Source organism: Pelodiscus sinensis, chromosome 3, assembly GCF_049634645.1.
Source record: "Pelodiscus sinensis isolate JC-2024 chromosome 3, ASM4963464v1, whole genome shotgun sequence".
NCBI classification, from domain to species: domain Eukaryota; kingdom Metazoa; phylum Chordata; order Testudines; family Trionychidae; genus Pelodiscus; species Pelodiscus sinensis.
The window spans coordinates 130,972,610-130,989,618 of NC_134713.1; the positions used below are offsets into that span (position 1 = coordinate 130,972,610).

The window sequence follows — 17,009 nt, forward strand, 5'->3', positions numbered from 1 at the left end:
ATGGAGGATAGGTCCATAAAAGGCTATTAGCCAGGGGGTAGGTATGGTGTCTCTGGCCTCTGTTTGTCAGAGGCTGGAGATGGATGGCACGAGACAAATCGCTTGATCATTGTCTTCGGTCCACCCCCTCCAGGGCACCTGGTGCTGGCCACTGTCAGCAGACAGGCTACTGGGTTAGATGGAGCTTTGGTCTGACCTAGTACGGCCATTCTTATATTATGTACAACAATTTCAGGTTATGAACAAAAACCATGCACAATACAATGCAAGAACTCTGAAATCAAGTATTACTGTATGCAGTATGTGTCCCTGGGGTAAATTACAATGGATGAGTAGAGAAACAGCTTGTCCTACACTTATGAAGATACCCCAAACACATTGATGATGAGGCAAATTGTGAGGTTAGTCTTTATAGAAACTAGAGAATGGATGACTTAATAGATCTTGTCAATTATTCCCATACCAAAGCAGGACTGTCCCATAAAATACATTTATAGTTGCTTTTTTAGTCTACATTTAATCATTCAAAATACTACCATGTCTCTTGGGAAACAATCAATTGGAAGGAAAGAATTCAATTCCCCTACCCCAGCATTCAGAAACAGCTTCTTACTGAAAATAGAATTTTTTCATTTTATGTCTGGTCTTCAAAGACTGATACTTTACCTGAATGGGGCTTTTAATTACTTAATACCTTGTTTACAATTAATGGTTAAATCAGACGTTGGGCCCCAAATCTATAATGTACTAATCAGAACTAACCAAGATGTGGGTTTGCTTACCAATATAAGCAGCTCCATCAGTCACCATATATTTGTTCCGATTTAATTTGGGAAGGGAAGTATTTTTTTGTTCTTTGAGAAAGCAAACATTCTCCTCTTCAAGATCAAAGAATTTCTGCAGTCAGGAAAACAATAACCAGGTTAATGAAAACTCCTCTCAGCAATTTTGCAAAAGGAAAAACAGAAAAATTACAACCCACCCCATATTTGAAACTGAGAATAAGTTAATACTACACAATTAATAACATAACTTTGGTATGTTTCATTCTTGTAAAACTCTACACTTCATTTTATACCCAAACTACTATTGTTCTCAATACCATATATGCCTGGATTGCCAATAAAATACTTATTGTATACAAAGTGTGTCAATATGGTATAATAGCAGCAATGCAATGTCATGTAAAAAGGCACTATGATGAACACAAAATCCATCCTTTTCTACGGGAGCTAGAAATTTGTTTAACTCTCATTTCCTCATTCACCCAGGGACAATGCAAGTTGAAGTCAGCCTCAGGATTCAGGTCGTCAAGCATGCCCAATGAACTGTATTAACATTCTTATCTTCTATGTTTTATAGTTTATAACAGGCAATGTGCCCATCTCAGTAACTTTTTGAGATTAAGTCTATAATCTGCAGAGTCAAACTTCCATACAAGGAGGAAAAAAACACACCATTAATTTTATAAAAAGGTGGAATGTCTGAAAAGGGTTAGTTTTATGGAAGTATCACAAATCTTTCTATTTTAATCTAGCTGAGATGAAATCTGCAATACTAAATTAGATGCATTATTTATGTTTCATAAAGTACATTGATAGCTGGCCCCAAACTCCAAAAGCAGCACAAGGGAAAAGGATCATTATACACAGGAAATACCTCCTGTTTTGGCTAGAAAGATTCAGTTCACACAGAGATAACTGCAGCTTTTACTATAAATGCTGACTCCTGGCATGCAGAGCTAGCTAAATTTGGTTATGGCCAAGACATTAGCGTTACTAGCCTTATATTGGCAAACGTGCTATGGCATTTTTATTGACTGCCTATAGTCAGGACCTTAGTTTTATGTTTCAGCCACCAGCAAAATATCAGTGATGGGTGCTTTAGAAATGCTTGTAAACAGACAGCAGGAAAGCGGAGCTGTTGCCACCAATGGAACAATCAGCATCTCATCTGGTAGTTTTCTGGGTTTTCCTTGAAGGTCTCTCATTCAGCTGTTGAATAAATTCATTCATGCTTAGTGTGTAAAAGCACAACTGAAGGGGATATGGTTGGGCATGTGTGTGAGAGTCCAGAGCATGTTGTGAGTTATTTATCTATGTTTTTATACAGTGTTGATGATTGTAGTAAATGTCATTCTTCCTTTTTTAAATTAAAAGTGAATGTAATGTTCACAAAAAGTGTTGGCCTTGAAGTCATTAATTTATCCACAGAAAAGTAACAGCACAGATAATGGCAGTGCAAGTTTTCCAGTACCATTCATCAAATAAGCCTTAACCTTTCTGTGCAGGTACTTTCTCTAGGGGTTGGGAGGTTAGTTAAGTCTCCATGAATATTCAGTCTATGCTCTATCACCCAACAAGCATTGCAGTATTGAAAGTGGTTTTTGTGAAGTAGACTCTTCATTCCTAGGTATTGAGTAAGGATCATCAACTCCACAGAGAACCTATCCTTCCCTGCACAAATAGATTATCATCAAGCTCACTCTCTTGCTTTTTTCACTAAATGCTTTAATACCTGCCTCTGAAAAGAAACCATGCTGTCAACTTCTAACCACTTTCACCGCTATATACCGCTCTGAGCTTTACAGACTCTTCAGTAATCCGTGCAACATTTTACAATTGGCCTTATGTTGCCATCACAACTATCCTGAAAGTGATCACTATCTCCTGTGACTTACTTACATGCAGGGCTCACTCATGGGTCCTGAGATAAGTCTATGCTCTGCTCATGTATATTTATTCAGTACAGTTTTATGATCCATACGGGTAAAAAAAGAAAAGATTTCCCTTTGCAGTCACATTTGATTTTCACATGTAAATGCATGTTCACTTACACTGTACATGTTACCTCTGACTTCCATGAAAACTCATTTTTTATGTTTAGTTCAAACATTGGCAAACTTCCTTTTGAAATGTTTGTATTACAAATCAAACAAACTAACTAGAACTCTACAATTAATTAGGTATGCTATATAAGTAGCAGAATATATTGCATATATGAAATTATTTTATGTATTGCTTTGGATAAGATGCACACTGTAAGTCTTATTGTAAAAGCCTGCCCATAGAATTAAAAAAAGAAGTAACAACTTATCAAAAAATTATAGGTGGAAATTTTCTAGCCTCTCTCCTAAATGATTATAGCATTTTGATTTTTTTTGAAATTAAACAAAATGTATCTTTTTATATCTATAAAGGACAACAACAAACCGTAGGGGCTAATTTTTAAAAAACCATGAGCTCTGAACTTGCTGTTCAGACTGTTGTGCTAGAGCAGCCCCTCAGCTGAGTGTATCAATTAGGTAAAAGCATCAGTTAATGCCTTGATGACTAGTCACTTGATTTGCATGCCTATTTACCTGATTTTCATGCACTGCCGCAGTAACTGCACTCATTTGCAGGAGTATTTTTGCATCAATATTTTTAACGTGCATGGAGGCTACAACCACTTGAAAATCAGGTCCTAATTGTCTGTTACCATGCCAGGGTACATCTAGACTACGCTCTTTTTTTGAAAGATATGCAAATTTGGTGCTAATTTGTATATCTTCTTCTGATTGTTTTTTCAAAAACATTTTTTCAAAAAAGAAAGCAGTTTAGATGCAGTTTTTTCGAAAAAACCCTTTTCTGAAAGAAACTTTCTTCCTCAAAAAATGAGGTGTGTGGGTTCTTTCAAAAAAGGGTTTTTTTTCCGAAAGAACCATGTCCAAACTGCTTTCTTTTTTGAAAAAAACGCTTTCAAAAAAGTGACTGGAAGAAGATATGCAAAATAGCACAGGATTTGCATATCTTCTTTTGAAAAAAGAACGTAGTCTAGATGTTCCCCAATGTGCCACAGAACCAATTACTCATGTGAACTAGCAACAATTCAGTCCTTAGGAGTTGGTTAATGGAGTGAAAGGCCTAAACAATTAATAGTCTTCATTACTTCAGAAAAAGGACAGGACCTCATAGCATGGTATCTAGAAGACCTCCCTGTAGACATATACTAAAACATTAATTTGAGACTCATATTACCAAATGTTATTACTCATAGTAGCAAGATTGCATCAACATGCTAAGTGTTTTAGAGACAGCTTGAAGACAAAGGTAACTATCTTAAATAATTTATATGTGGGTGGGATTTTTCAAAAGCGCTTAATACTGGCTTGAAATTAAGGTTATAACATCTAATGATTTTAAATGCCACCAGAGGAATGTTGCACTTATGCTAAGAAGCAGCAGTTAGCAGTTAAGTTAATGCTGAGTAATTTTGAAAATCCCAGGCTTAACGTGGCCACCATTAATTGCTAGTAAAAAGCATTTCTTTAAAAATGTGATGTCACTCTACCATAAAGTATCTGGGCAAATTTTATATTGATGTATATATGTAAATCAAGATAGATTTCTAATAAAACCAACATTATTAATGCAATATGTTAAAAGACAGAAAGATGAGGATAGGAAATAGAAAAAAAGTGAAAGGGGACAAGTGACAGGTTATATCACACTGTTTAGGCCCTCCAGACAGCCCTGTGGTCCTACCTGTCCTACAGACAAGAGAAGAGAAGTCCTCCTAACAGCCTAGAGTGGTTGCAGGCAAGCAATCAATGATCAGCCAATCAGGGCCCTGCAGCCTCACATAAAAGGAGCAGCAGTGCCAATGTCAGTTAAGGTCTTGCTAGATCTGGAAGAGGGTATGTGGTGTGCCTGGCTGGCTGGGGGAGCTACAAGACCTTGGACAGAGCAATGCTGACAAACAATGAGAAGACAGAGAAGAATGTATGGGCTAGGATGCTGAGACTCAACCAGAACAAAGCCCTTAGGAATGTGTGAAGAATGTGCTGAGGCAGCAATGCAGTGGAGTTAAAGTGATGTGGCAGATGGCTGCAATCTACAGGGTCCCTGGGTGGGATCTGGACCAATGAACAGGCTCGAGTCCTCCTCTTTTCTCTATTTGGTAATGGGGAAGCGATTTGAACCTTGATGCACATTAGAAGGGGGAATGAATTCTTTCAGCGGCCCAGCAGGAAAGCTGCAGCTCAACAGGCCCAGAGAGTCAAGGACACTATCTCAGGGGGAAAGGCCTGGAGTATGACTTGATACCAGGGCCAAGCCCATTTATACATGGTGGAACTAACAATAGAAAGATGCACTCTGTCAAAGGGTCACTTGTGAGAGGTGAGTGCCACTCTCAGAAAATGCATTTTAACATTATGAATAATAATTGTTTATCAGTGTGTTGGCATTGAAGTTGGTCTTCTTAGAATGTGTTTAATATCAGAAAAATAACACTGCAAAAAACTGTACTTTCATAATCCCTGTACATATTATTGTACATGCAGAAATATGAAATTTGTTCCAAGAGCTTCATGGTGGGGATGCTGTATCCCCAGTCTGCCTGGGAACTGCACTGAATTCATAGGAAGGCATGGTCTTCCCCCTAAAGAGTTTATATCTAAGAAAAGATGCAACAAGTGACCAGAAGTAACAACATTAGAAACACACAGTCATGGAGAGTTGGCATGTCCTCAGGTTTTTTTTTTAATTGTAGTAAATAAATGAAACTAGTATCAATGATACCTAGTTACCATTTCCTTAACCATGGTGGTGATTTTTATCTATCCAGTTTCATAGATGGCTCTCATCAGTATACAGGCAGTCCCCAGGTTACGTACAAGATAGGGACGGTAGGTTTGTTCTTAAGTTGAATTTGTATGTCAGTTGGAACTGGCGTCCAGATTCAGCCACTGCTGAAACTGACCAGCGGCTTACTACAGGAAGCCCAAGGCAGAGTTGCTCTGCCCTGGGCTTCCTGGAATCAGCCGCTGATCAGTTTCAACAGCAGCTGAATCTGGATGCCTGGGACAGAGCAGCTGGGGCGCTGCCGGGTAGGTCCCCGCGACGCCGCACCTCAGCGCTGCGGGGACCAACCCGGCAGCACCCCAGCAGCTCTACCCCAGGTGTCCCCAAGTCAGCCGCTGATGAAACTGATCAGCGGCTGATTCCAGGAAGCCCGGGGCAGAGCAACTCTGCCTTGGGCTTCCTGTAGTCAGCCGCTGATCAGTTTCAGCAGCGGCTGACTTGGGGACGCCTGGGGCAGAGCAGCTGGGGTGCAGCCGGATTGGTCCAGTAGCGCCGAGGAGCAGCGCTACTGGACCAACCCAGCAGCACCCCAGCTGCTCTGCCCCAGGCATTGGCGAGAAAAGCCTGGTCTGCTGGGGGGGGGGGCGCACTAGCAGCGTCCCCCCCCCCCCCCAGCAGACCAGGGAGACATGGGCGGCGGGACTGCCGAGACACGCCACGGTCCCGCCCGCATCCTCCCCGGCTTTGCAGCAGACCAGGGAGACGCGGAGCAGCTTTTCTTGCCCCGGAGGATGCGGGCGGCGGGACCACGGCGCGTCTGAGCGGTCCCACCGCCCGCATCCTCCGGGGCGAGAAAAGCCCCATTCGTAACTGCGGATCCGACATAAGTCAGATCCACGTAAGTCGGGGACTGCCTGTAATGTCTACACACCCCACTAGCATTAATGCAGTTTATGCTCTCAATACCTATGCAAAGTATCATCATCCCTAGTTTACAGATAGTGAATTGAGGCTTGGGACAGATTAAGCAATTTATACAAGTTCTGGTGTGTATGTAGCCAAATTGAGCCTCAAATTTGCATTTCCCAAGGCCCAGACCACTGCTTCATGAACTATACTATATTTCTTACTATTTCCTGTATGCCTGCCTTATGGTAGGAAACAGGCTTTCCAGAAGTCTCTGAAAGAGGTCAGGAAATTAACTCCATGGAATATTTAAGTCATATTTATTCAATTTTGGTAACTAAAATAACATTTTACTTTTATATACAATATTACAGAGGCAGCACCAAAGTGTGAAAATGAACTGGATTGTTTTTTGGCTAGCATACCAATAAAATAATTTTTAATTGTATGGTCCTGTTCTCATTTGCATGGTCTTGCTCTCATTTGCACCTGTTCAATACTATCATCAATGACCATGCAGAGGTACATATAATGCAGGAGAGGAATCAGCCTGCAGAATCTTTATTCCTTATGTTGGCCCTAAGAAGGGAACAGCCCAGTTTTTGACTCTCAAAATTTAGGTCTTAAACCTAGAAAAAGAACCCTTCTTACTTGTAAACTAGCAAAATATATGAGCCCAATGAGGAGTTTATAGAATCAGAGCCAAAGTCCACTGAAATCAACAGGTGTCTTTCCACTGATTAATGAATTTTGGATCAGGCCCATAGAGAGGGGATCTCATTTTACATTGATCTAGATGTAAAATATTGTATCTAGAACAGTTAAAGCCACTTTCATGGAAATCTTTTTCTTTAGGGTAACAAATACTGCAGAGTTTATTATGCAAACTGTAATGTAAACATCTCTTATAGATTAAAAACTGCAAGAACACATGCTGAAAAAGATAGACTTGGCTTAAATAAATATGCAGCCTTGGAGAGAGGCACATAGCTATTATTAGCATATGCAGCCATACAAAGTATTTTTCTATTCCCCCCTGCACACATGCACACACAGCTGCAAAATGTTGATTACATCTGTATGTCTTTCTTTGTGTTTCATAAAAATATGAAGGGTTTTTTTGTACTAAATGTAAAAAATGTGAAGGGTTTTTATATACTGTATTTGTTTACTGTGACTTACATCAAAATTACCCATTTAGCTAATGTGCACTCGCTGTTGAACATACAGTATCAGGTACACCTGGATGTACCGCCAGTAATGAATGAATGACCATGAGTTCTTTCATGGAAAAAAAAAGAGAATCAAGGCAGCAAAACAGTTCATTTGATGTACCATGTTGCTGTTCTGTAGTGTTTGTGTGTATGCTGAATTTATACAAAGAACCATCCCTCCATAAGGTTACAAATGGAATCAGTCTGTGTAGAATTATCATGGCAGGGTTCAAGCACAGAAGGGGTCGCCAGCACCACCAGACTCCCACATACTAAACTCACTAACCAAAATTAGATCAAAGTATTACAGCCTTCAGGAAATTAAACTATTATGTGCTACAGGGGGAGAAAATAGGAGGGGCCGTGGTACACAAACGCTTACAGTTCCTACAGCGACAAGGAAATAATGAGATATAATCAGAAAATCCTGGCAAATTATCATAAAGCCCTCTGCATTTTAAAGAATGTTGCAATTAGCTGCCAGACGAACCTTTAAAAATAACACCTGAAGCCTGGATCTGACCAGCTATAGCAGATAATTCAGCAATATTTGTACTGAACCAAGATCCTAGAAATTCATCTGCCATACTTCATTATAGCATGAAGTGTCATTTGTAGACATGTCAGTCCTAAGATATTAGAGAGCCAAAGAGGGTGAAGTAAAATCTTTAATTGAACCAACTTCATTTGGTGGGAGATAAGCTTTTAAGCCACAAAGGTCTGAGAAAGAAGTTGGTCCAATAAAAGATATTATCTCACCTGCTGTCTTTCTCTCATTCTTCAATATGACAATACTAGGGGATAATGAAGTAGTATCCAATATCTTTCAGTTCTGTCAAGGAGTCTTTTAGGTAGACAGCTTTGGGGACAAATCCAGGACACACTCTGTTACACTGGCCATGGCCTGATCTAGATCAAAACCTTAGTTTCTTCAAACCAAGAAAGGGGTCAGCTAACAGTAACTTTGGAGGTACACAGGCAGCAAAAGGGTTGAGGGGCAGAATTAGAATGACACACTCGCTGGGCCAAGTCCTACTCTGGCTGGAAGACCATGATATGATTCTGAACTGTTCTAAGATACTCTGAAGAGGAATCCACTAGAGAATGCCTTCTTACCCTCTAATGGAAAGGCTGCAGAGGTGATGCTTAGAAAATTTCATCCATCTTTGAGGGGCAGGCAAGGTCAATTTGGGATGAGATCACTTGGTATTCCCAAACCAAGAGAATAAAGGAGGGTTTGACGCTGAGACAGTCTGTCCTGGTGGAAATAGAGTTAATACTGAGCAGCCTGTGTCTGTACCGTGTGTTGCTACTTTATTACCTTCAAGAGAGGGGAATCCGCATCCTTGGAGTCCACAGGCTGATGGAACTGCTTTCAGCTTTTCAGGTACAAAGCAACCTCTCCCGCACCCCCCAAACAGGCTTGAGTTTTTCTTTGCACAACAAAGGAGGAACTGAGTGGGAAAGTAGACAGAGTGACTCTTTAGGACTACTCTAGACCAGGCAGGCTGGCTTAAGATACACCATCCAGCTACACAAAATGTGTAGCTGGATTCACCTTACCTTAAGCTGAGCCATTGCAGCGTCTATACTGTGGGAGGCAGACGGGAGCACATGCTCCCGTCAGCTTTCCTTACTCCCTGAAGATCAAGGAGTACTGGTCACTGGTGGGGGCTGCCCTCAGCTTTCAACTTGGGGTTCTACACTACACCCACTAAATCGAACACTAGAAGATTGACCTCCAGAGGGTTAATCTTTTCTGTAGTGTAGACGTGCCCTAATTGATACAACCTGTGTGAGTGTAAGTATGATTTCATAAAGAAGAGCAAATGGATATTTTATGACAAGGTATGACTGGAAACTGTGAACCAAATGACAAGGTATGAATGGAAACTGTGAACACATCAGGACTAATACAGTTGGCTTGAAAACGTAACTTGTATTTCAAGTAAAGCAGATAACTCATTAGCTCTTTGACATCCTGGCTTTTGTGCACACAATCTTCACAAAAGCAATAATGCAACTGGAACTTTGTTATTCAAACTAGTCAGTTATCCTAAATCATTTAGTACCAGACACTAAATCCTCCAATGTACACCTTCAGTTAAAGTACCGCATTAGTAATGCTCTATTTGTGGCTGAGAAGGCATTTCTCTTTTAAAGGCCTATTGCAAGAATGTGAAGCTTTAAAAACAGAAATGTTGGCACATAAGATTAAATCTTGTTGCTGCTCATCCAAAAGGTGAATTTTGTCTAAATTTTGGAAAATTATATTTGGCCATTTTTGAGTTTTTTGGAGATTAGGAAAAGGTTTTTATTATGCTTCACTTTGTTAGAACAATTGCCCTGGGCTAGCTGCATTAAAGGAGTTGGATGTGACAAGACATTTTTAGTCATCTTTCAGTGGAATTTAGAGAGATCTACATGGATATAAAATTTGTATTTTCATCCACAACTGTCCCTTTTGTTCCCCCTCCTCAATTGGCAATCCTATATGTGGGATTTAGTTTAAATTCCTTTATTTATTTAAATAGAATATATACCTCCGGGTAACGGACAGATGGGAAAACCATCAAAATAAAACCACCATTAAACTTAACCTTTACTTTACCCAAACTAACATTTGAGTGGAAACCAAATTTTTCCAGAGGTTCAAGTTTAATTGTTCTTCCCGTTTTTTATTTAATTTTTTTTCTACCGTGCTACCCTTTCTGATTCTGGCTAGAACCAAACATGTACAAAGAAAATAAGCTAGCTAGCAAGTAACCATTATTTAAGGAAGAATAAGCTCAAATAACTTTGGCTGACCTTTAGGATGTTAATCCCAGCAAAATAATCTCTGGAGGTTAGTCTGTCATTGGTTAAAATTCAGTAAGTAACGCAGCCCAATATGCAAAATTCTTTTTGATTGACAGCTTAAAGCTAATTGGAAATTCTTATCCCATCTCAGTAAATGGATATAAATCTGAGGGTTATAGTTACTTTGCTGAAAGTTACATACATGCGTTTCAGATTGAAAATTGTTTGTATGCAACACGTTTCGGGTAATGTTATCTCCAGGAACCAGGAACCAACAACATACAAAGAGCATATAACAGAAAATCACCTCTGCTTGTTGTATTTATAATTTTATATCTTACCATACGGGTATCATTCAGTATGTGAAACAAAAGACGTGCAATGTTGCTTAGTTTTCCTTTGGCTGTTACAGCAAATCCTCATTAGGCAAAGAGTGTAAGACTACATTAGCCTAAGAAAGAGAGGAAATATGCCAGCCCAGAAACCATACTAATTAAACACTATACATTATTCGGTACTCTGTTTAGAAAAAAAGTAATTATCCACATCTTGCCTCAAGTACTTACTCAATGGCTGAGTGCTGGAAGAGATAACATTTAAAAGAACAGTTTTAATAAGGTTCCATAACATTGGCTGATACTAATTGCATGTGTAATGGTCTGATAGACCTGTAGGCTGTTAATTAATATTAGCTCCTAGGAACTTACACTCTCCCAAAGGTTCAGCCTTTTTCTTAACTTTGCTGCTACAGTCAGGAGTGTTGCTATGACAGCAGGGAGTGGCTCAATAATGGAATTATTATGCGATTTAGTTTTAACACACTTTTTGAGGAGAGGATTGGCAATTGTACGTCCTGGGGAAGAAACATGTTTCAGGTGGGACCTGAAAGAAGAGGATGCATTAGAGATAGGAATAGGAATTGCAGCCATTGATAACTGAAGCCTGAACCAATCTAGGATAATTTTATTTACTTTTTTAAAAAACTGTTTTCTTTAGTTCTTATTTCATTTAAATTATTTGAGATCTTTACCCGAGGAACAGAAGGAAAGGATAGAACTAGAGCAAGGAGTGGAGAAAACTTAAGTTGTGGAAAGGTAAAGATGGGCAATAAAAAAGAGAAAGGAGAAAGATATAAGCAGAAAGATCCACCTCAACTGCCTGAGGCAGAGTCTATGCAAGTCGCTCAGAATCCATATGAACCCCATGCCAAATCCATCACAGAACTGAATACAGTCCTTGTGCCAAACTGCCAGAGCTGTCATTTGCTCCGGTCTCCTCCTTCCTGCTTAAAACTCCATGGTAACTTGTCCCTGTGGTCTAAGGGGAATTCAAACCCCCCTCACTCCCATGCTTTATGAAATTGACTTATGGACACAAATATGCATAACTAAAAGATGCAGTGGTTGGTCTGAGGAAGTTACATGTCAACCCTAACTGGTAGGAGCTGATCAAGCAATGGAAGGATGGAATGTAGAAAAAGAATTCCCGCCCGAAGTGGAATCTATAAAACAATAAGAAACTAACAAGTCTTTGTCTTTGTCTGATTGGTTCATTCTCTTTGGTGTGCTACGCCAAAGACCCCAGGGAGAGGGAGACTTTGGTTTGAAAGGATTAACTGGAAAAGGAACAGTTTTAGGGTGATACCTAGAGGAGCAACCGATGTGTACATTCTCCCTTTTCATTGTGAAAGGGGGCTGCCTAAATAATTCATTTGGGGTTCTGATCCCATCTGGGGAGGGGTATCCTAGGAAATTGGGCCCTAAACTCCATTTTCCTTGGACCTGAAGAGATTCAGTGTCTGTACTGCTTCTTGCAGGATGGGAGCGGGGAGGAAGGAGAAGTGATCTCAGCTCTGTGCCTTGGCTCGGGGGAGATCAGGGAGCTGGCCCAGCAGAACAGAGCAGTGAGAAGCCCCAGAGAGCAGGAAGGAGAGTGGCATTGGCTTTGTCAGCACCTGAGGAAGCACCCCCAAAGAGTCTTCTGTGACCACACTCTGCCACAGTACATTCAGACTTCACAGGGAAAATGGATCTAGCATTGGAAGGCTCTATTTACTGAGTGGAAAAGTACATACATTCAGTGATGGTTATAATCATGCTTTCATAGTACATGTTGAACCTCTAAAATCCAGGACTCTCTGGTCCAGCAACATCTGTGGTCCAGCAAGACCACAAATATTGTTGGACCAGAGATCCCCAGCTGGCCAGGTTCAGAAGCACAGCCTGGGCTGGGGGTGGAGAGTCTAGCTCCAGCAGGGCCAGTGCAGTGGAGAGCACAGCCTGGCCACGGCTGACAAGGAGTGCAGCCCCAGCCAGGGCTGTTGGTAGAGAGGTCAGCGGTGAGAAGCACAGCCCTGGCCAGGGCTGGCACAAAGGGGAGCACAGCCTCAGGCAGGGATCGCATGGTAGGAAGCAGAGCCTCACTCCTGGCAGGCACATTGCAGGGACACAGACCCCAACGGGGCTAGCGGCTAGGTGGGATTGGAGTCAACTAGGCACGCACCCCAAACCGGCGCCATGGCAGGGGCAGCCTCTGGTAGGCCTGAAGGCAGTGGACCAGCCCCTGTCTGGGGTAGGCGCAGTGGGGGACACAGCCCTGGCCTGGCTTGGCACGGTGGGGGACTGGAGGGAGTAGCAGGTAGCGCAGCCCCACCCAGAAGCAGAGCCTACAGCCAGGTAGAGAGTCTTGACAACCTCTCGTTCAGCAAACTCTGTTGTTTGGGACAGCTCAGGTCCTGAGGGTGCCGGACATAGGAGGTCTGACCTGTAGTTATTAATCTTATTAACAATAACCATCTTCGTGTATTACTGAAAAAAAAGTAACACTTCAGAAGATGATTTCTCTCAAAAGGAATGGGTGCTTCAGAGAGGACTATTTTTACTTCCAGTGTCTGTCACAGAATTTATAAATATCTTAATTAATGAACAACAGTCATATTAAATGCAACATCAATCTACCCACTATTGTGAAGTGCAGCACATGCAGCCCTAGTCTACCCTAGAGAGTTATTTTGAAATAACCCTCCTTATTTTGAAATAACAAGTGGAGAGTCCATACTACCAAGCCTGTTATTTTGAAATAAGGTGCTGGTTATTTCAAAACAATGATAATGTGGATGCTCCACTGCTCCTATTTCAAAATAACTACTGCTCAGAGTCACTCAAAGGCTGTGTCTATACTACATCCCTTTTCTCGAAAAAGGGATGTAAATTAGACACTTCGAAATTGCAAATGAAGCCGGGATTTAAATTTTCCATGCTTTATTTGCATAAGGGCAGCCGCAGGGTTTTTTTTTTCCAAATGGGGATTTTCAATAGAAAAATGGCAGTTTAGATGGGGATCTTTCAAAAATAAAATCCTTTTTCGAAGGATCCTGTAATCTTCATTTTTGTACAAACAAGTAGCAAATAGAGTCCTTCCTCCCAAGAACTTGCATGATAGTTATCATAGCCATTTCAGAACACAACTCTACATAATTGTTACCAAAACTGAATAGTACTCAGGGGTTAATACAGTAAAATGAAAAGAACTGTCACAAAAGAGGACCAAATTCAAACCTGAAAGGGTGAACCACCACTGAAATCTATCTAGTAACTTGCCCACATTGATCATAAATTAAAGTGAACACCGTACAGGAGAATACAAAATACTTCTCTTACAAAATAGGACTAAGTTGGGATTAATGATGCAGTTTCCTTTGCTACTAAGTCATTAAATTGTATTGTAATAGGAAAAAAGTTACGCTTACACCATGCCTAAATTTGCACAACACTGCAGATTTCAGGTAGTTTTCAATTAAATATTAAGATTTCATCAGTAATGCAGATAACATATTTATCATTAGTATTTTTTTGTGCACTGAAAACATCTTTGATTCATTCTGAACCAATATATGGTGAATACTTACAACTTTTAAACTACAGCTGGGGACCTCAGTGCAAATAGCTTTAAGAGATGAAACAAAGTTAAATGTAAGGGGATCTGTGTCTTTCGAAAAACTTATGAGGAGCCGGACTTTAATGTTTCGTAACACGAGTGCTTCTCTTATCTTCCCATCTAAATATGGCCAGTACCTGTGGAGAAAGTATGCAATACAGTCAGGTAAAAAGCAATCAATTTGATTTTAGCAAGGCATACATAGCCTCACCAGGAAAAACTAAACAAAACGTGGAAGCATTTGGCTGCAGTTTAGAGAACCAAACTGATGTAGCAGGAAGAGAGTAAGGAGTAGACTTTGACTACTGTGTCACTCTGCTTTGCACAAAATCAAAAAATCCTGGGGGCAGTGAGGCCCCATCGGCCTGTGAGTAAGTATGCACCACCTCTCCTGGGTGGGTACTTGAAGAGCTACTCCCGGGAATTCAAAGACTCGTGTAAAATGATCTTCTCTTTGTCCCACACCCAGCGGAGTAATGTACATGGAACCAACAGTGTTAAAATGGACTGGAAAAGGAAGGGCAGCTATCGTGGCTTCAAAGAAGAGGTGGAACTTTCAGCAAGTATTACTTACCCAAGCCAGGGAGAGGGTGAGACACTCCTCTCAATTATAAGCAGGAGATGCCAACTCCCTACTTTTTAAGCCTTGATTCTCAGCCTCTCTCTTTCCCCCTTTCTGGGACTGCAGGCTTAGGACTATAATAATGTCAAGAAGTTCTTGGTTCTGTTGTGGGTAGGCAGAGAGATACCCAGGATAGGGTCCCTACATTCCTTGGCCACGTGGAAGGGGAGTTTGCTGACATGATGGCTCTGTCTCTTCCCTACCACCACTCCATCACTGTCCAATTACTGGGCAATAGCAATGCAATACAAGATCTGTCTCTGTGGCACTATCTCTATTGCCCTTGGCTCAGAGCACTCAGCTCACGGGAATGACAAAAGTTTTGTTGGGCAAGTGCAAGTGTAGACACAGCCTTGGTAGTTCTCAATGTAACCACTTATTCAGTTCCAACTTGAAGTGGGGGTGGGGTAAGGAGCTGAATAATTTTAAGATTTGGCTCCAGGTATAGATCCTGAGCACTTTTGAAAATCTAGGCCCATAAATACATTGCACATAAACTTTTTTGACTTTTTGTTTGTTTGTTTTGCTATGAGCTACCTATAATGAAATATGGCTGAATGTGCAATCTGTGCTCAGTTCAAAAAGACCTATTTTAAAATAAAATGATGATAACTTCCATACTGTGTATTAGAACCTTCAATATGTTCCCTGTCTCTCTCTCTATCTATCTGGTATTCACAGAGTGCACCTAGCCATTGTATCTAGGTGTTGAATACAGTAACACAAGAAACAAAAGTGAGCTCTACTGATGTTTCCCTGGGTCTCACTCACTTGTAGATGGTCAACCGAGACACACTTTAATCTCCGTCAATAGGATCATCTACAATTTAGAACCTAGAACTTAGAAATTTCGTCTTAGGTCCCAATTCTGCTCGCAGTTAAGTCAATAGTAGAATTCAAACTGATGTGAATGAGAGCAGAAATGGGCCCTAAGAAATTGATCTATAACAATTAACTAAATGCCTACTGATTTATTTTGATCACCATGAGCTATCTTTCATTGCAGCAATGTGCTCATACACTGTGGACACTCACTAACCTTTTAGCATTTGCATCATTGACAATAGGGAGGTAATCCATGACAGCAATATAAACAAACTGCTTGGCGCCATCTATAACATTGTAGATAGCTTCAATATCCAAGACTCTGTCCTTTGGGCAAAAGAGTTTGGGAGAATTCTGTGAAGACAAAGCCAAATGTTATACTTCATATAAAAGGAGGGATGCTTCTTTGTCATCTTGAGGTGAGATTTTCAAATAAAATTACAAAACTTAGTGGGAAATATTAACCACTGGTATGTTAAATTATACAGCTGTGATTTCAAAGATACAAAGGTACTTAATTGCCGTTTGACCATTACACAGGATTATAGACGTACAGGAAGATTTTCAAAGAGGTCAATCATGAAAATAGCCTTTAACTTGCAAGGAAGGTGTCACACCATACATCAGAGGAATTTATTTTAAAGATTCACAGTACTGGTTATATTACATAGAAGCAGTGTTGTGGCAAGGATGCATCTAACAGAGCACTTCATTCATAAATATTATGAATTATTGTTCATTACCTTAACCTTAATTGCTGCTCCATGCACAGGAACACATTGCTAAGTAAATCACTGTTGTTACCTCATCTTCCTACCATCCTCCACTCTGTCTGTCTGCTTTGTCCACATGTTGCATCCTGACACCTAACCTATTGTGGGCTCTCTGGTACAGAGGCTTTCTTTTTTATTTGTCAGTACCAAGGACAATGGGACCCTGGTCTGTGATAGGTGATCTTAAGTGTTATTTAATAATACAATACATAACAGAGTAATTAAAGTCATGGGCAGTTCAGAGTATCCATGCTCTCCCAGGACTGAGCTCTGTATTACCAAAAAAAAGCAACTGCATTTTCTTTTGTCTCTCTCAGCCACTCAGGAAGGTCTGTAATGTTGCTAAGCAACTGTATCATAAGGATTC

General features: G+C 40.6%; 1 protein-coding gene across 11 annotated transcripts in view; it reads right to left on the reverse strand.

Moving 5' to 3' along the window:
* The window catches only part of PLD5 (phospholipase D family member 5), a 235,978-nt gene that overhangs the window by 18,122 nt on the left and 200,847 nt on the right, over positions 1 to 17,009 (reverse strand). For all 11 annotated transcript variants that reach the window (XM_006135188.4, XM_014579599.3, XM_075924841.1 and 8 more), the window contains 3 exons: positions 16,084 to 16,223; positions 14,394 to 14,559; positions 783 to 897 (listed from right to left, as the gene is read on the reverse strand). In XM_006135188.4, coding sequence (XP_006135250.1) covers positions 783 to 897; positions 14,394 to 14,559; positions 16,084 to 16,223 — 421 coding nt within the window. The remainder of the gene's footprint in view (positions 1 to 782; positions 898 to 14,393; positions 14,560 to 16,083; positions 16,224 to 17,009) is intronic.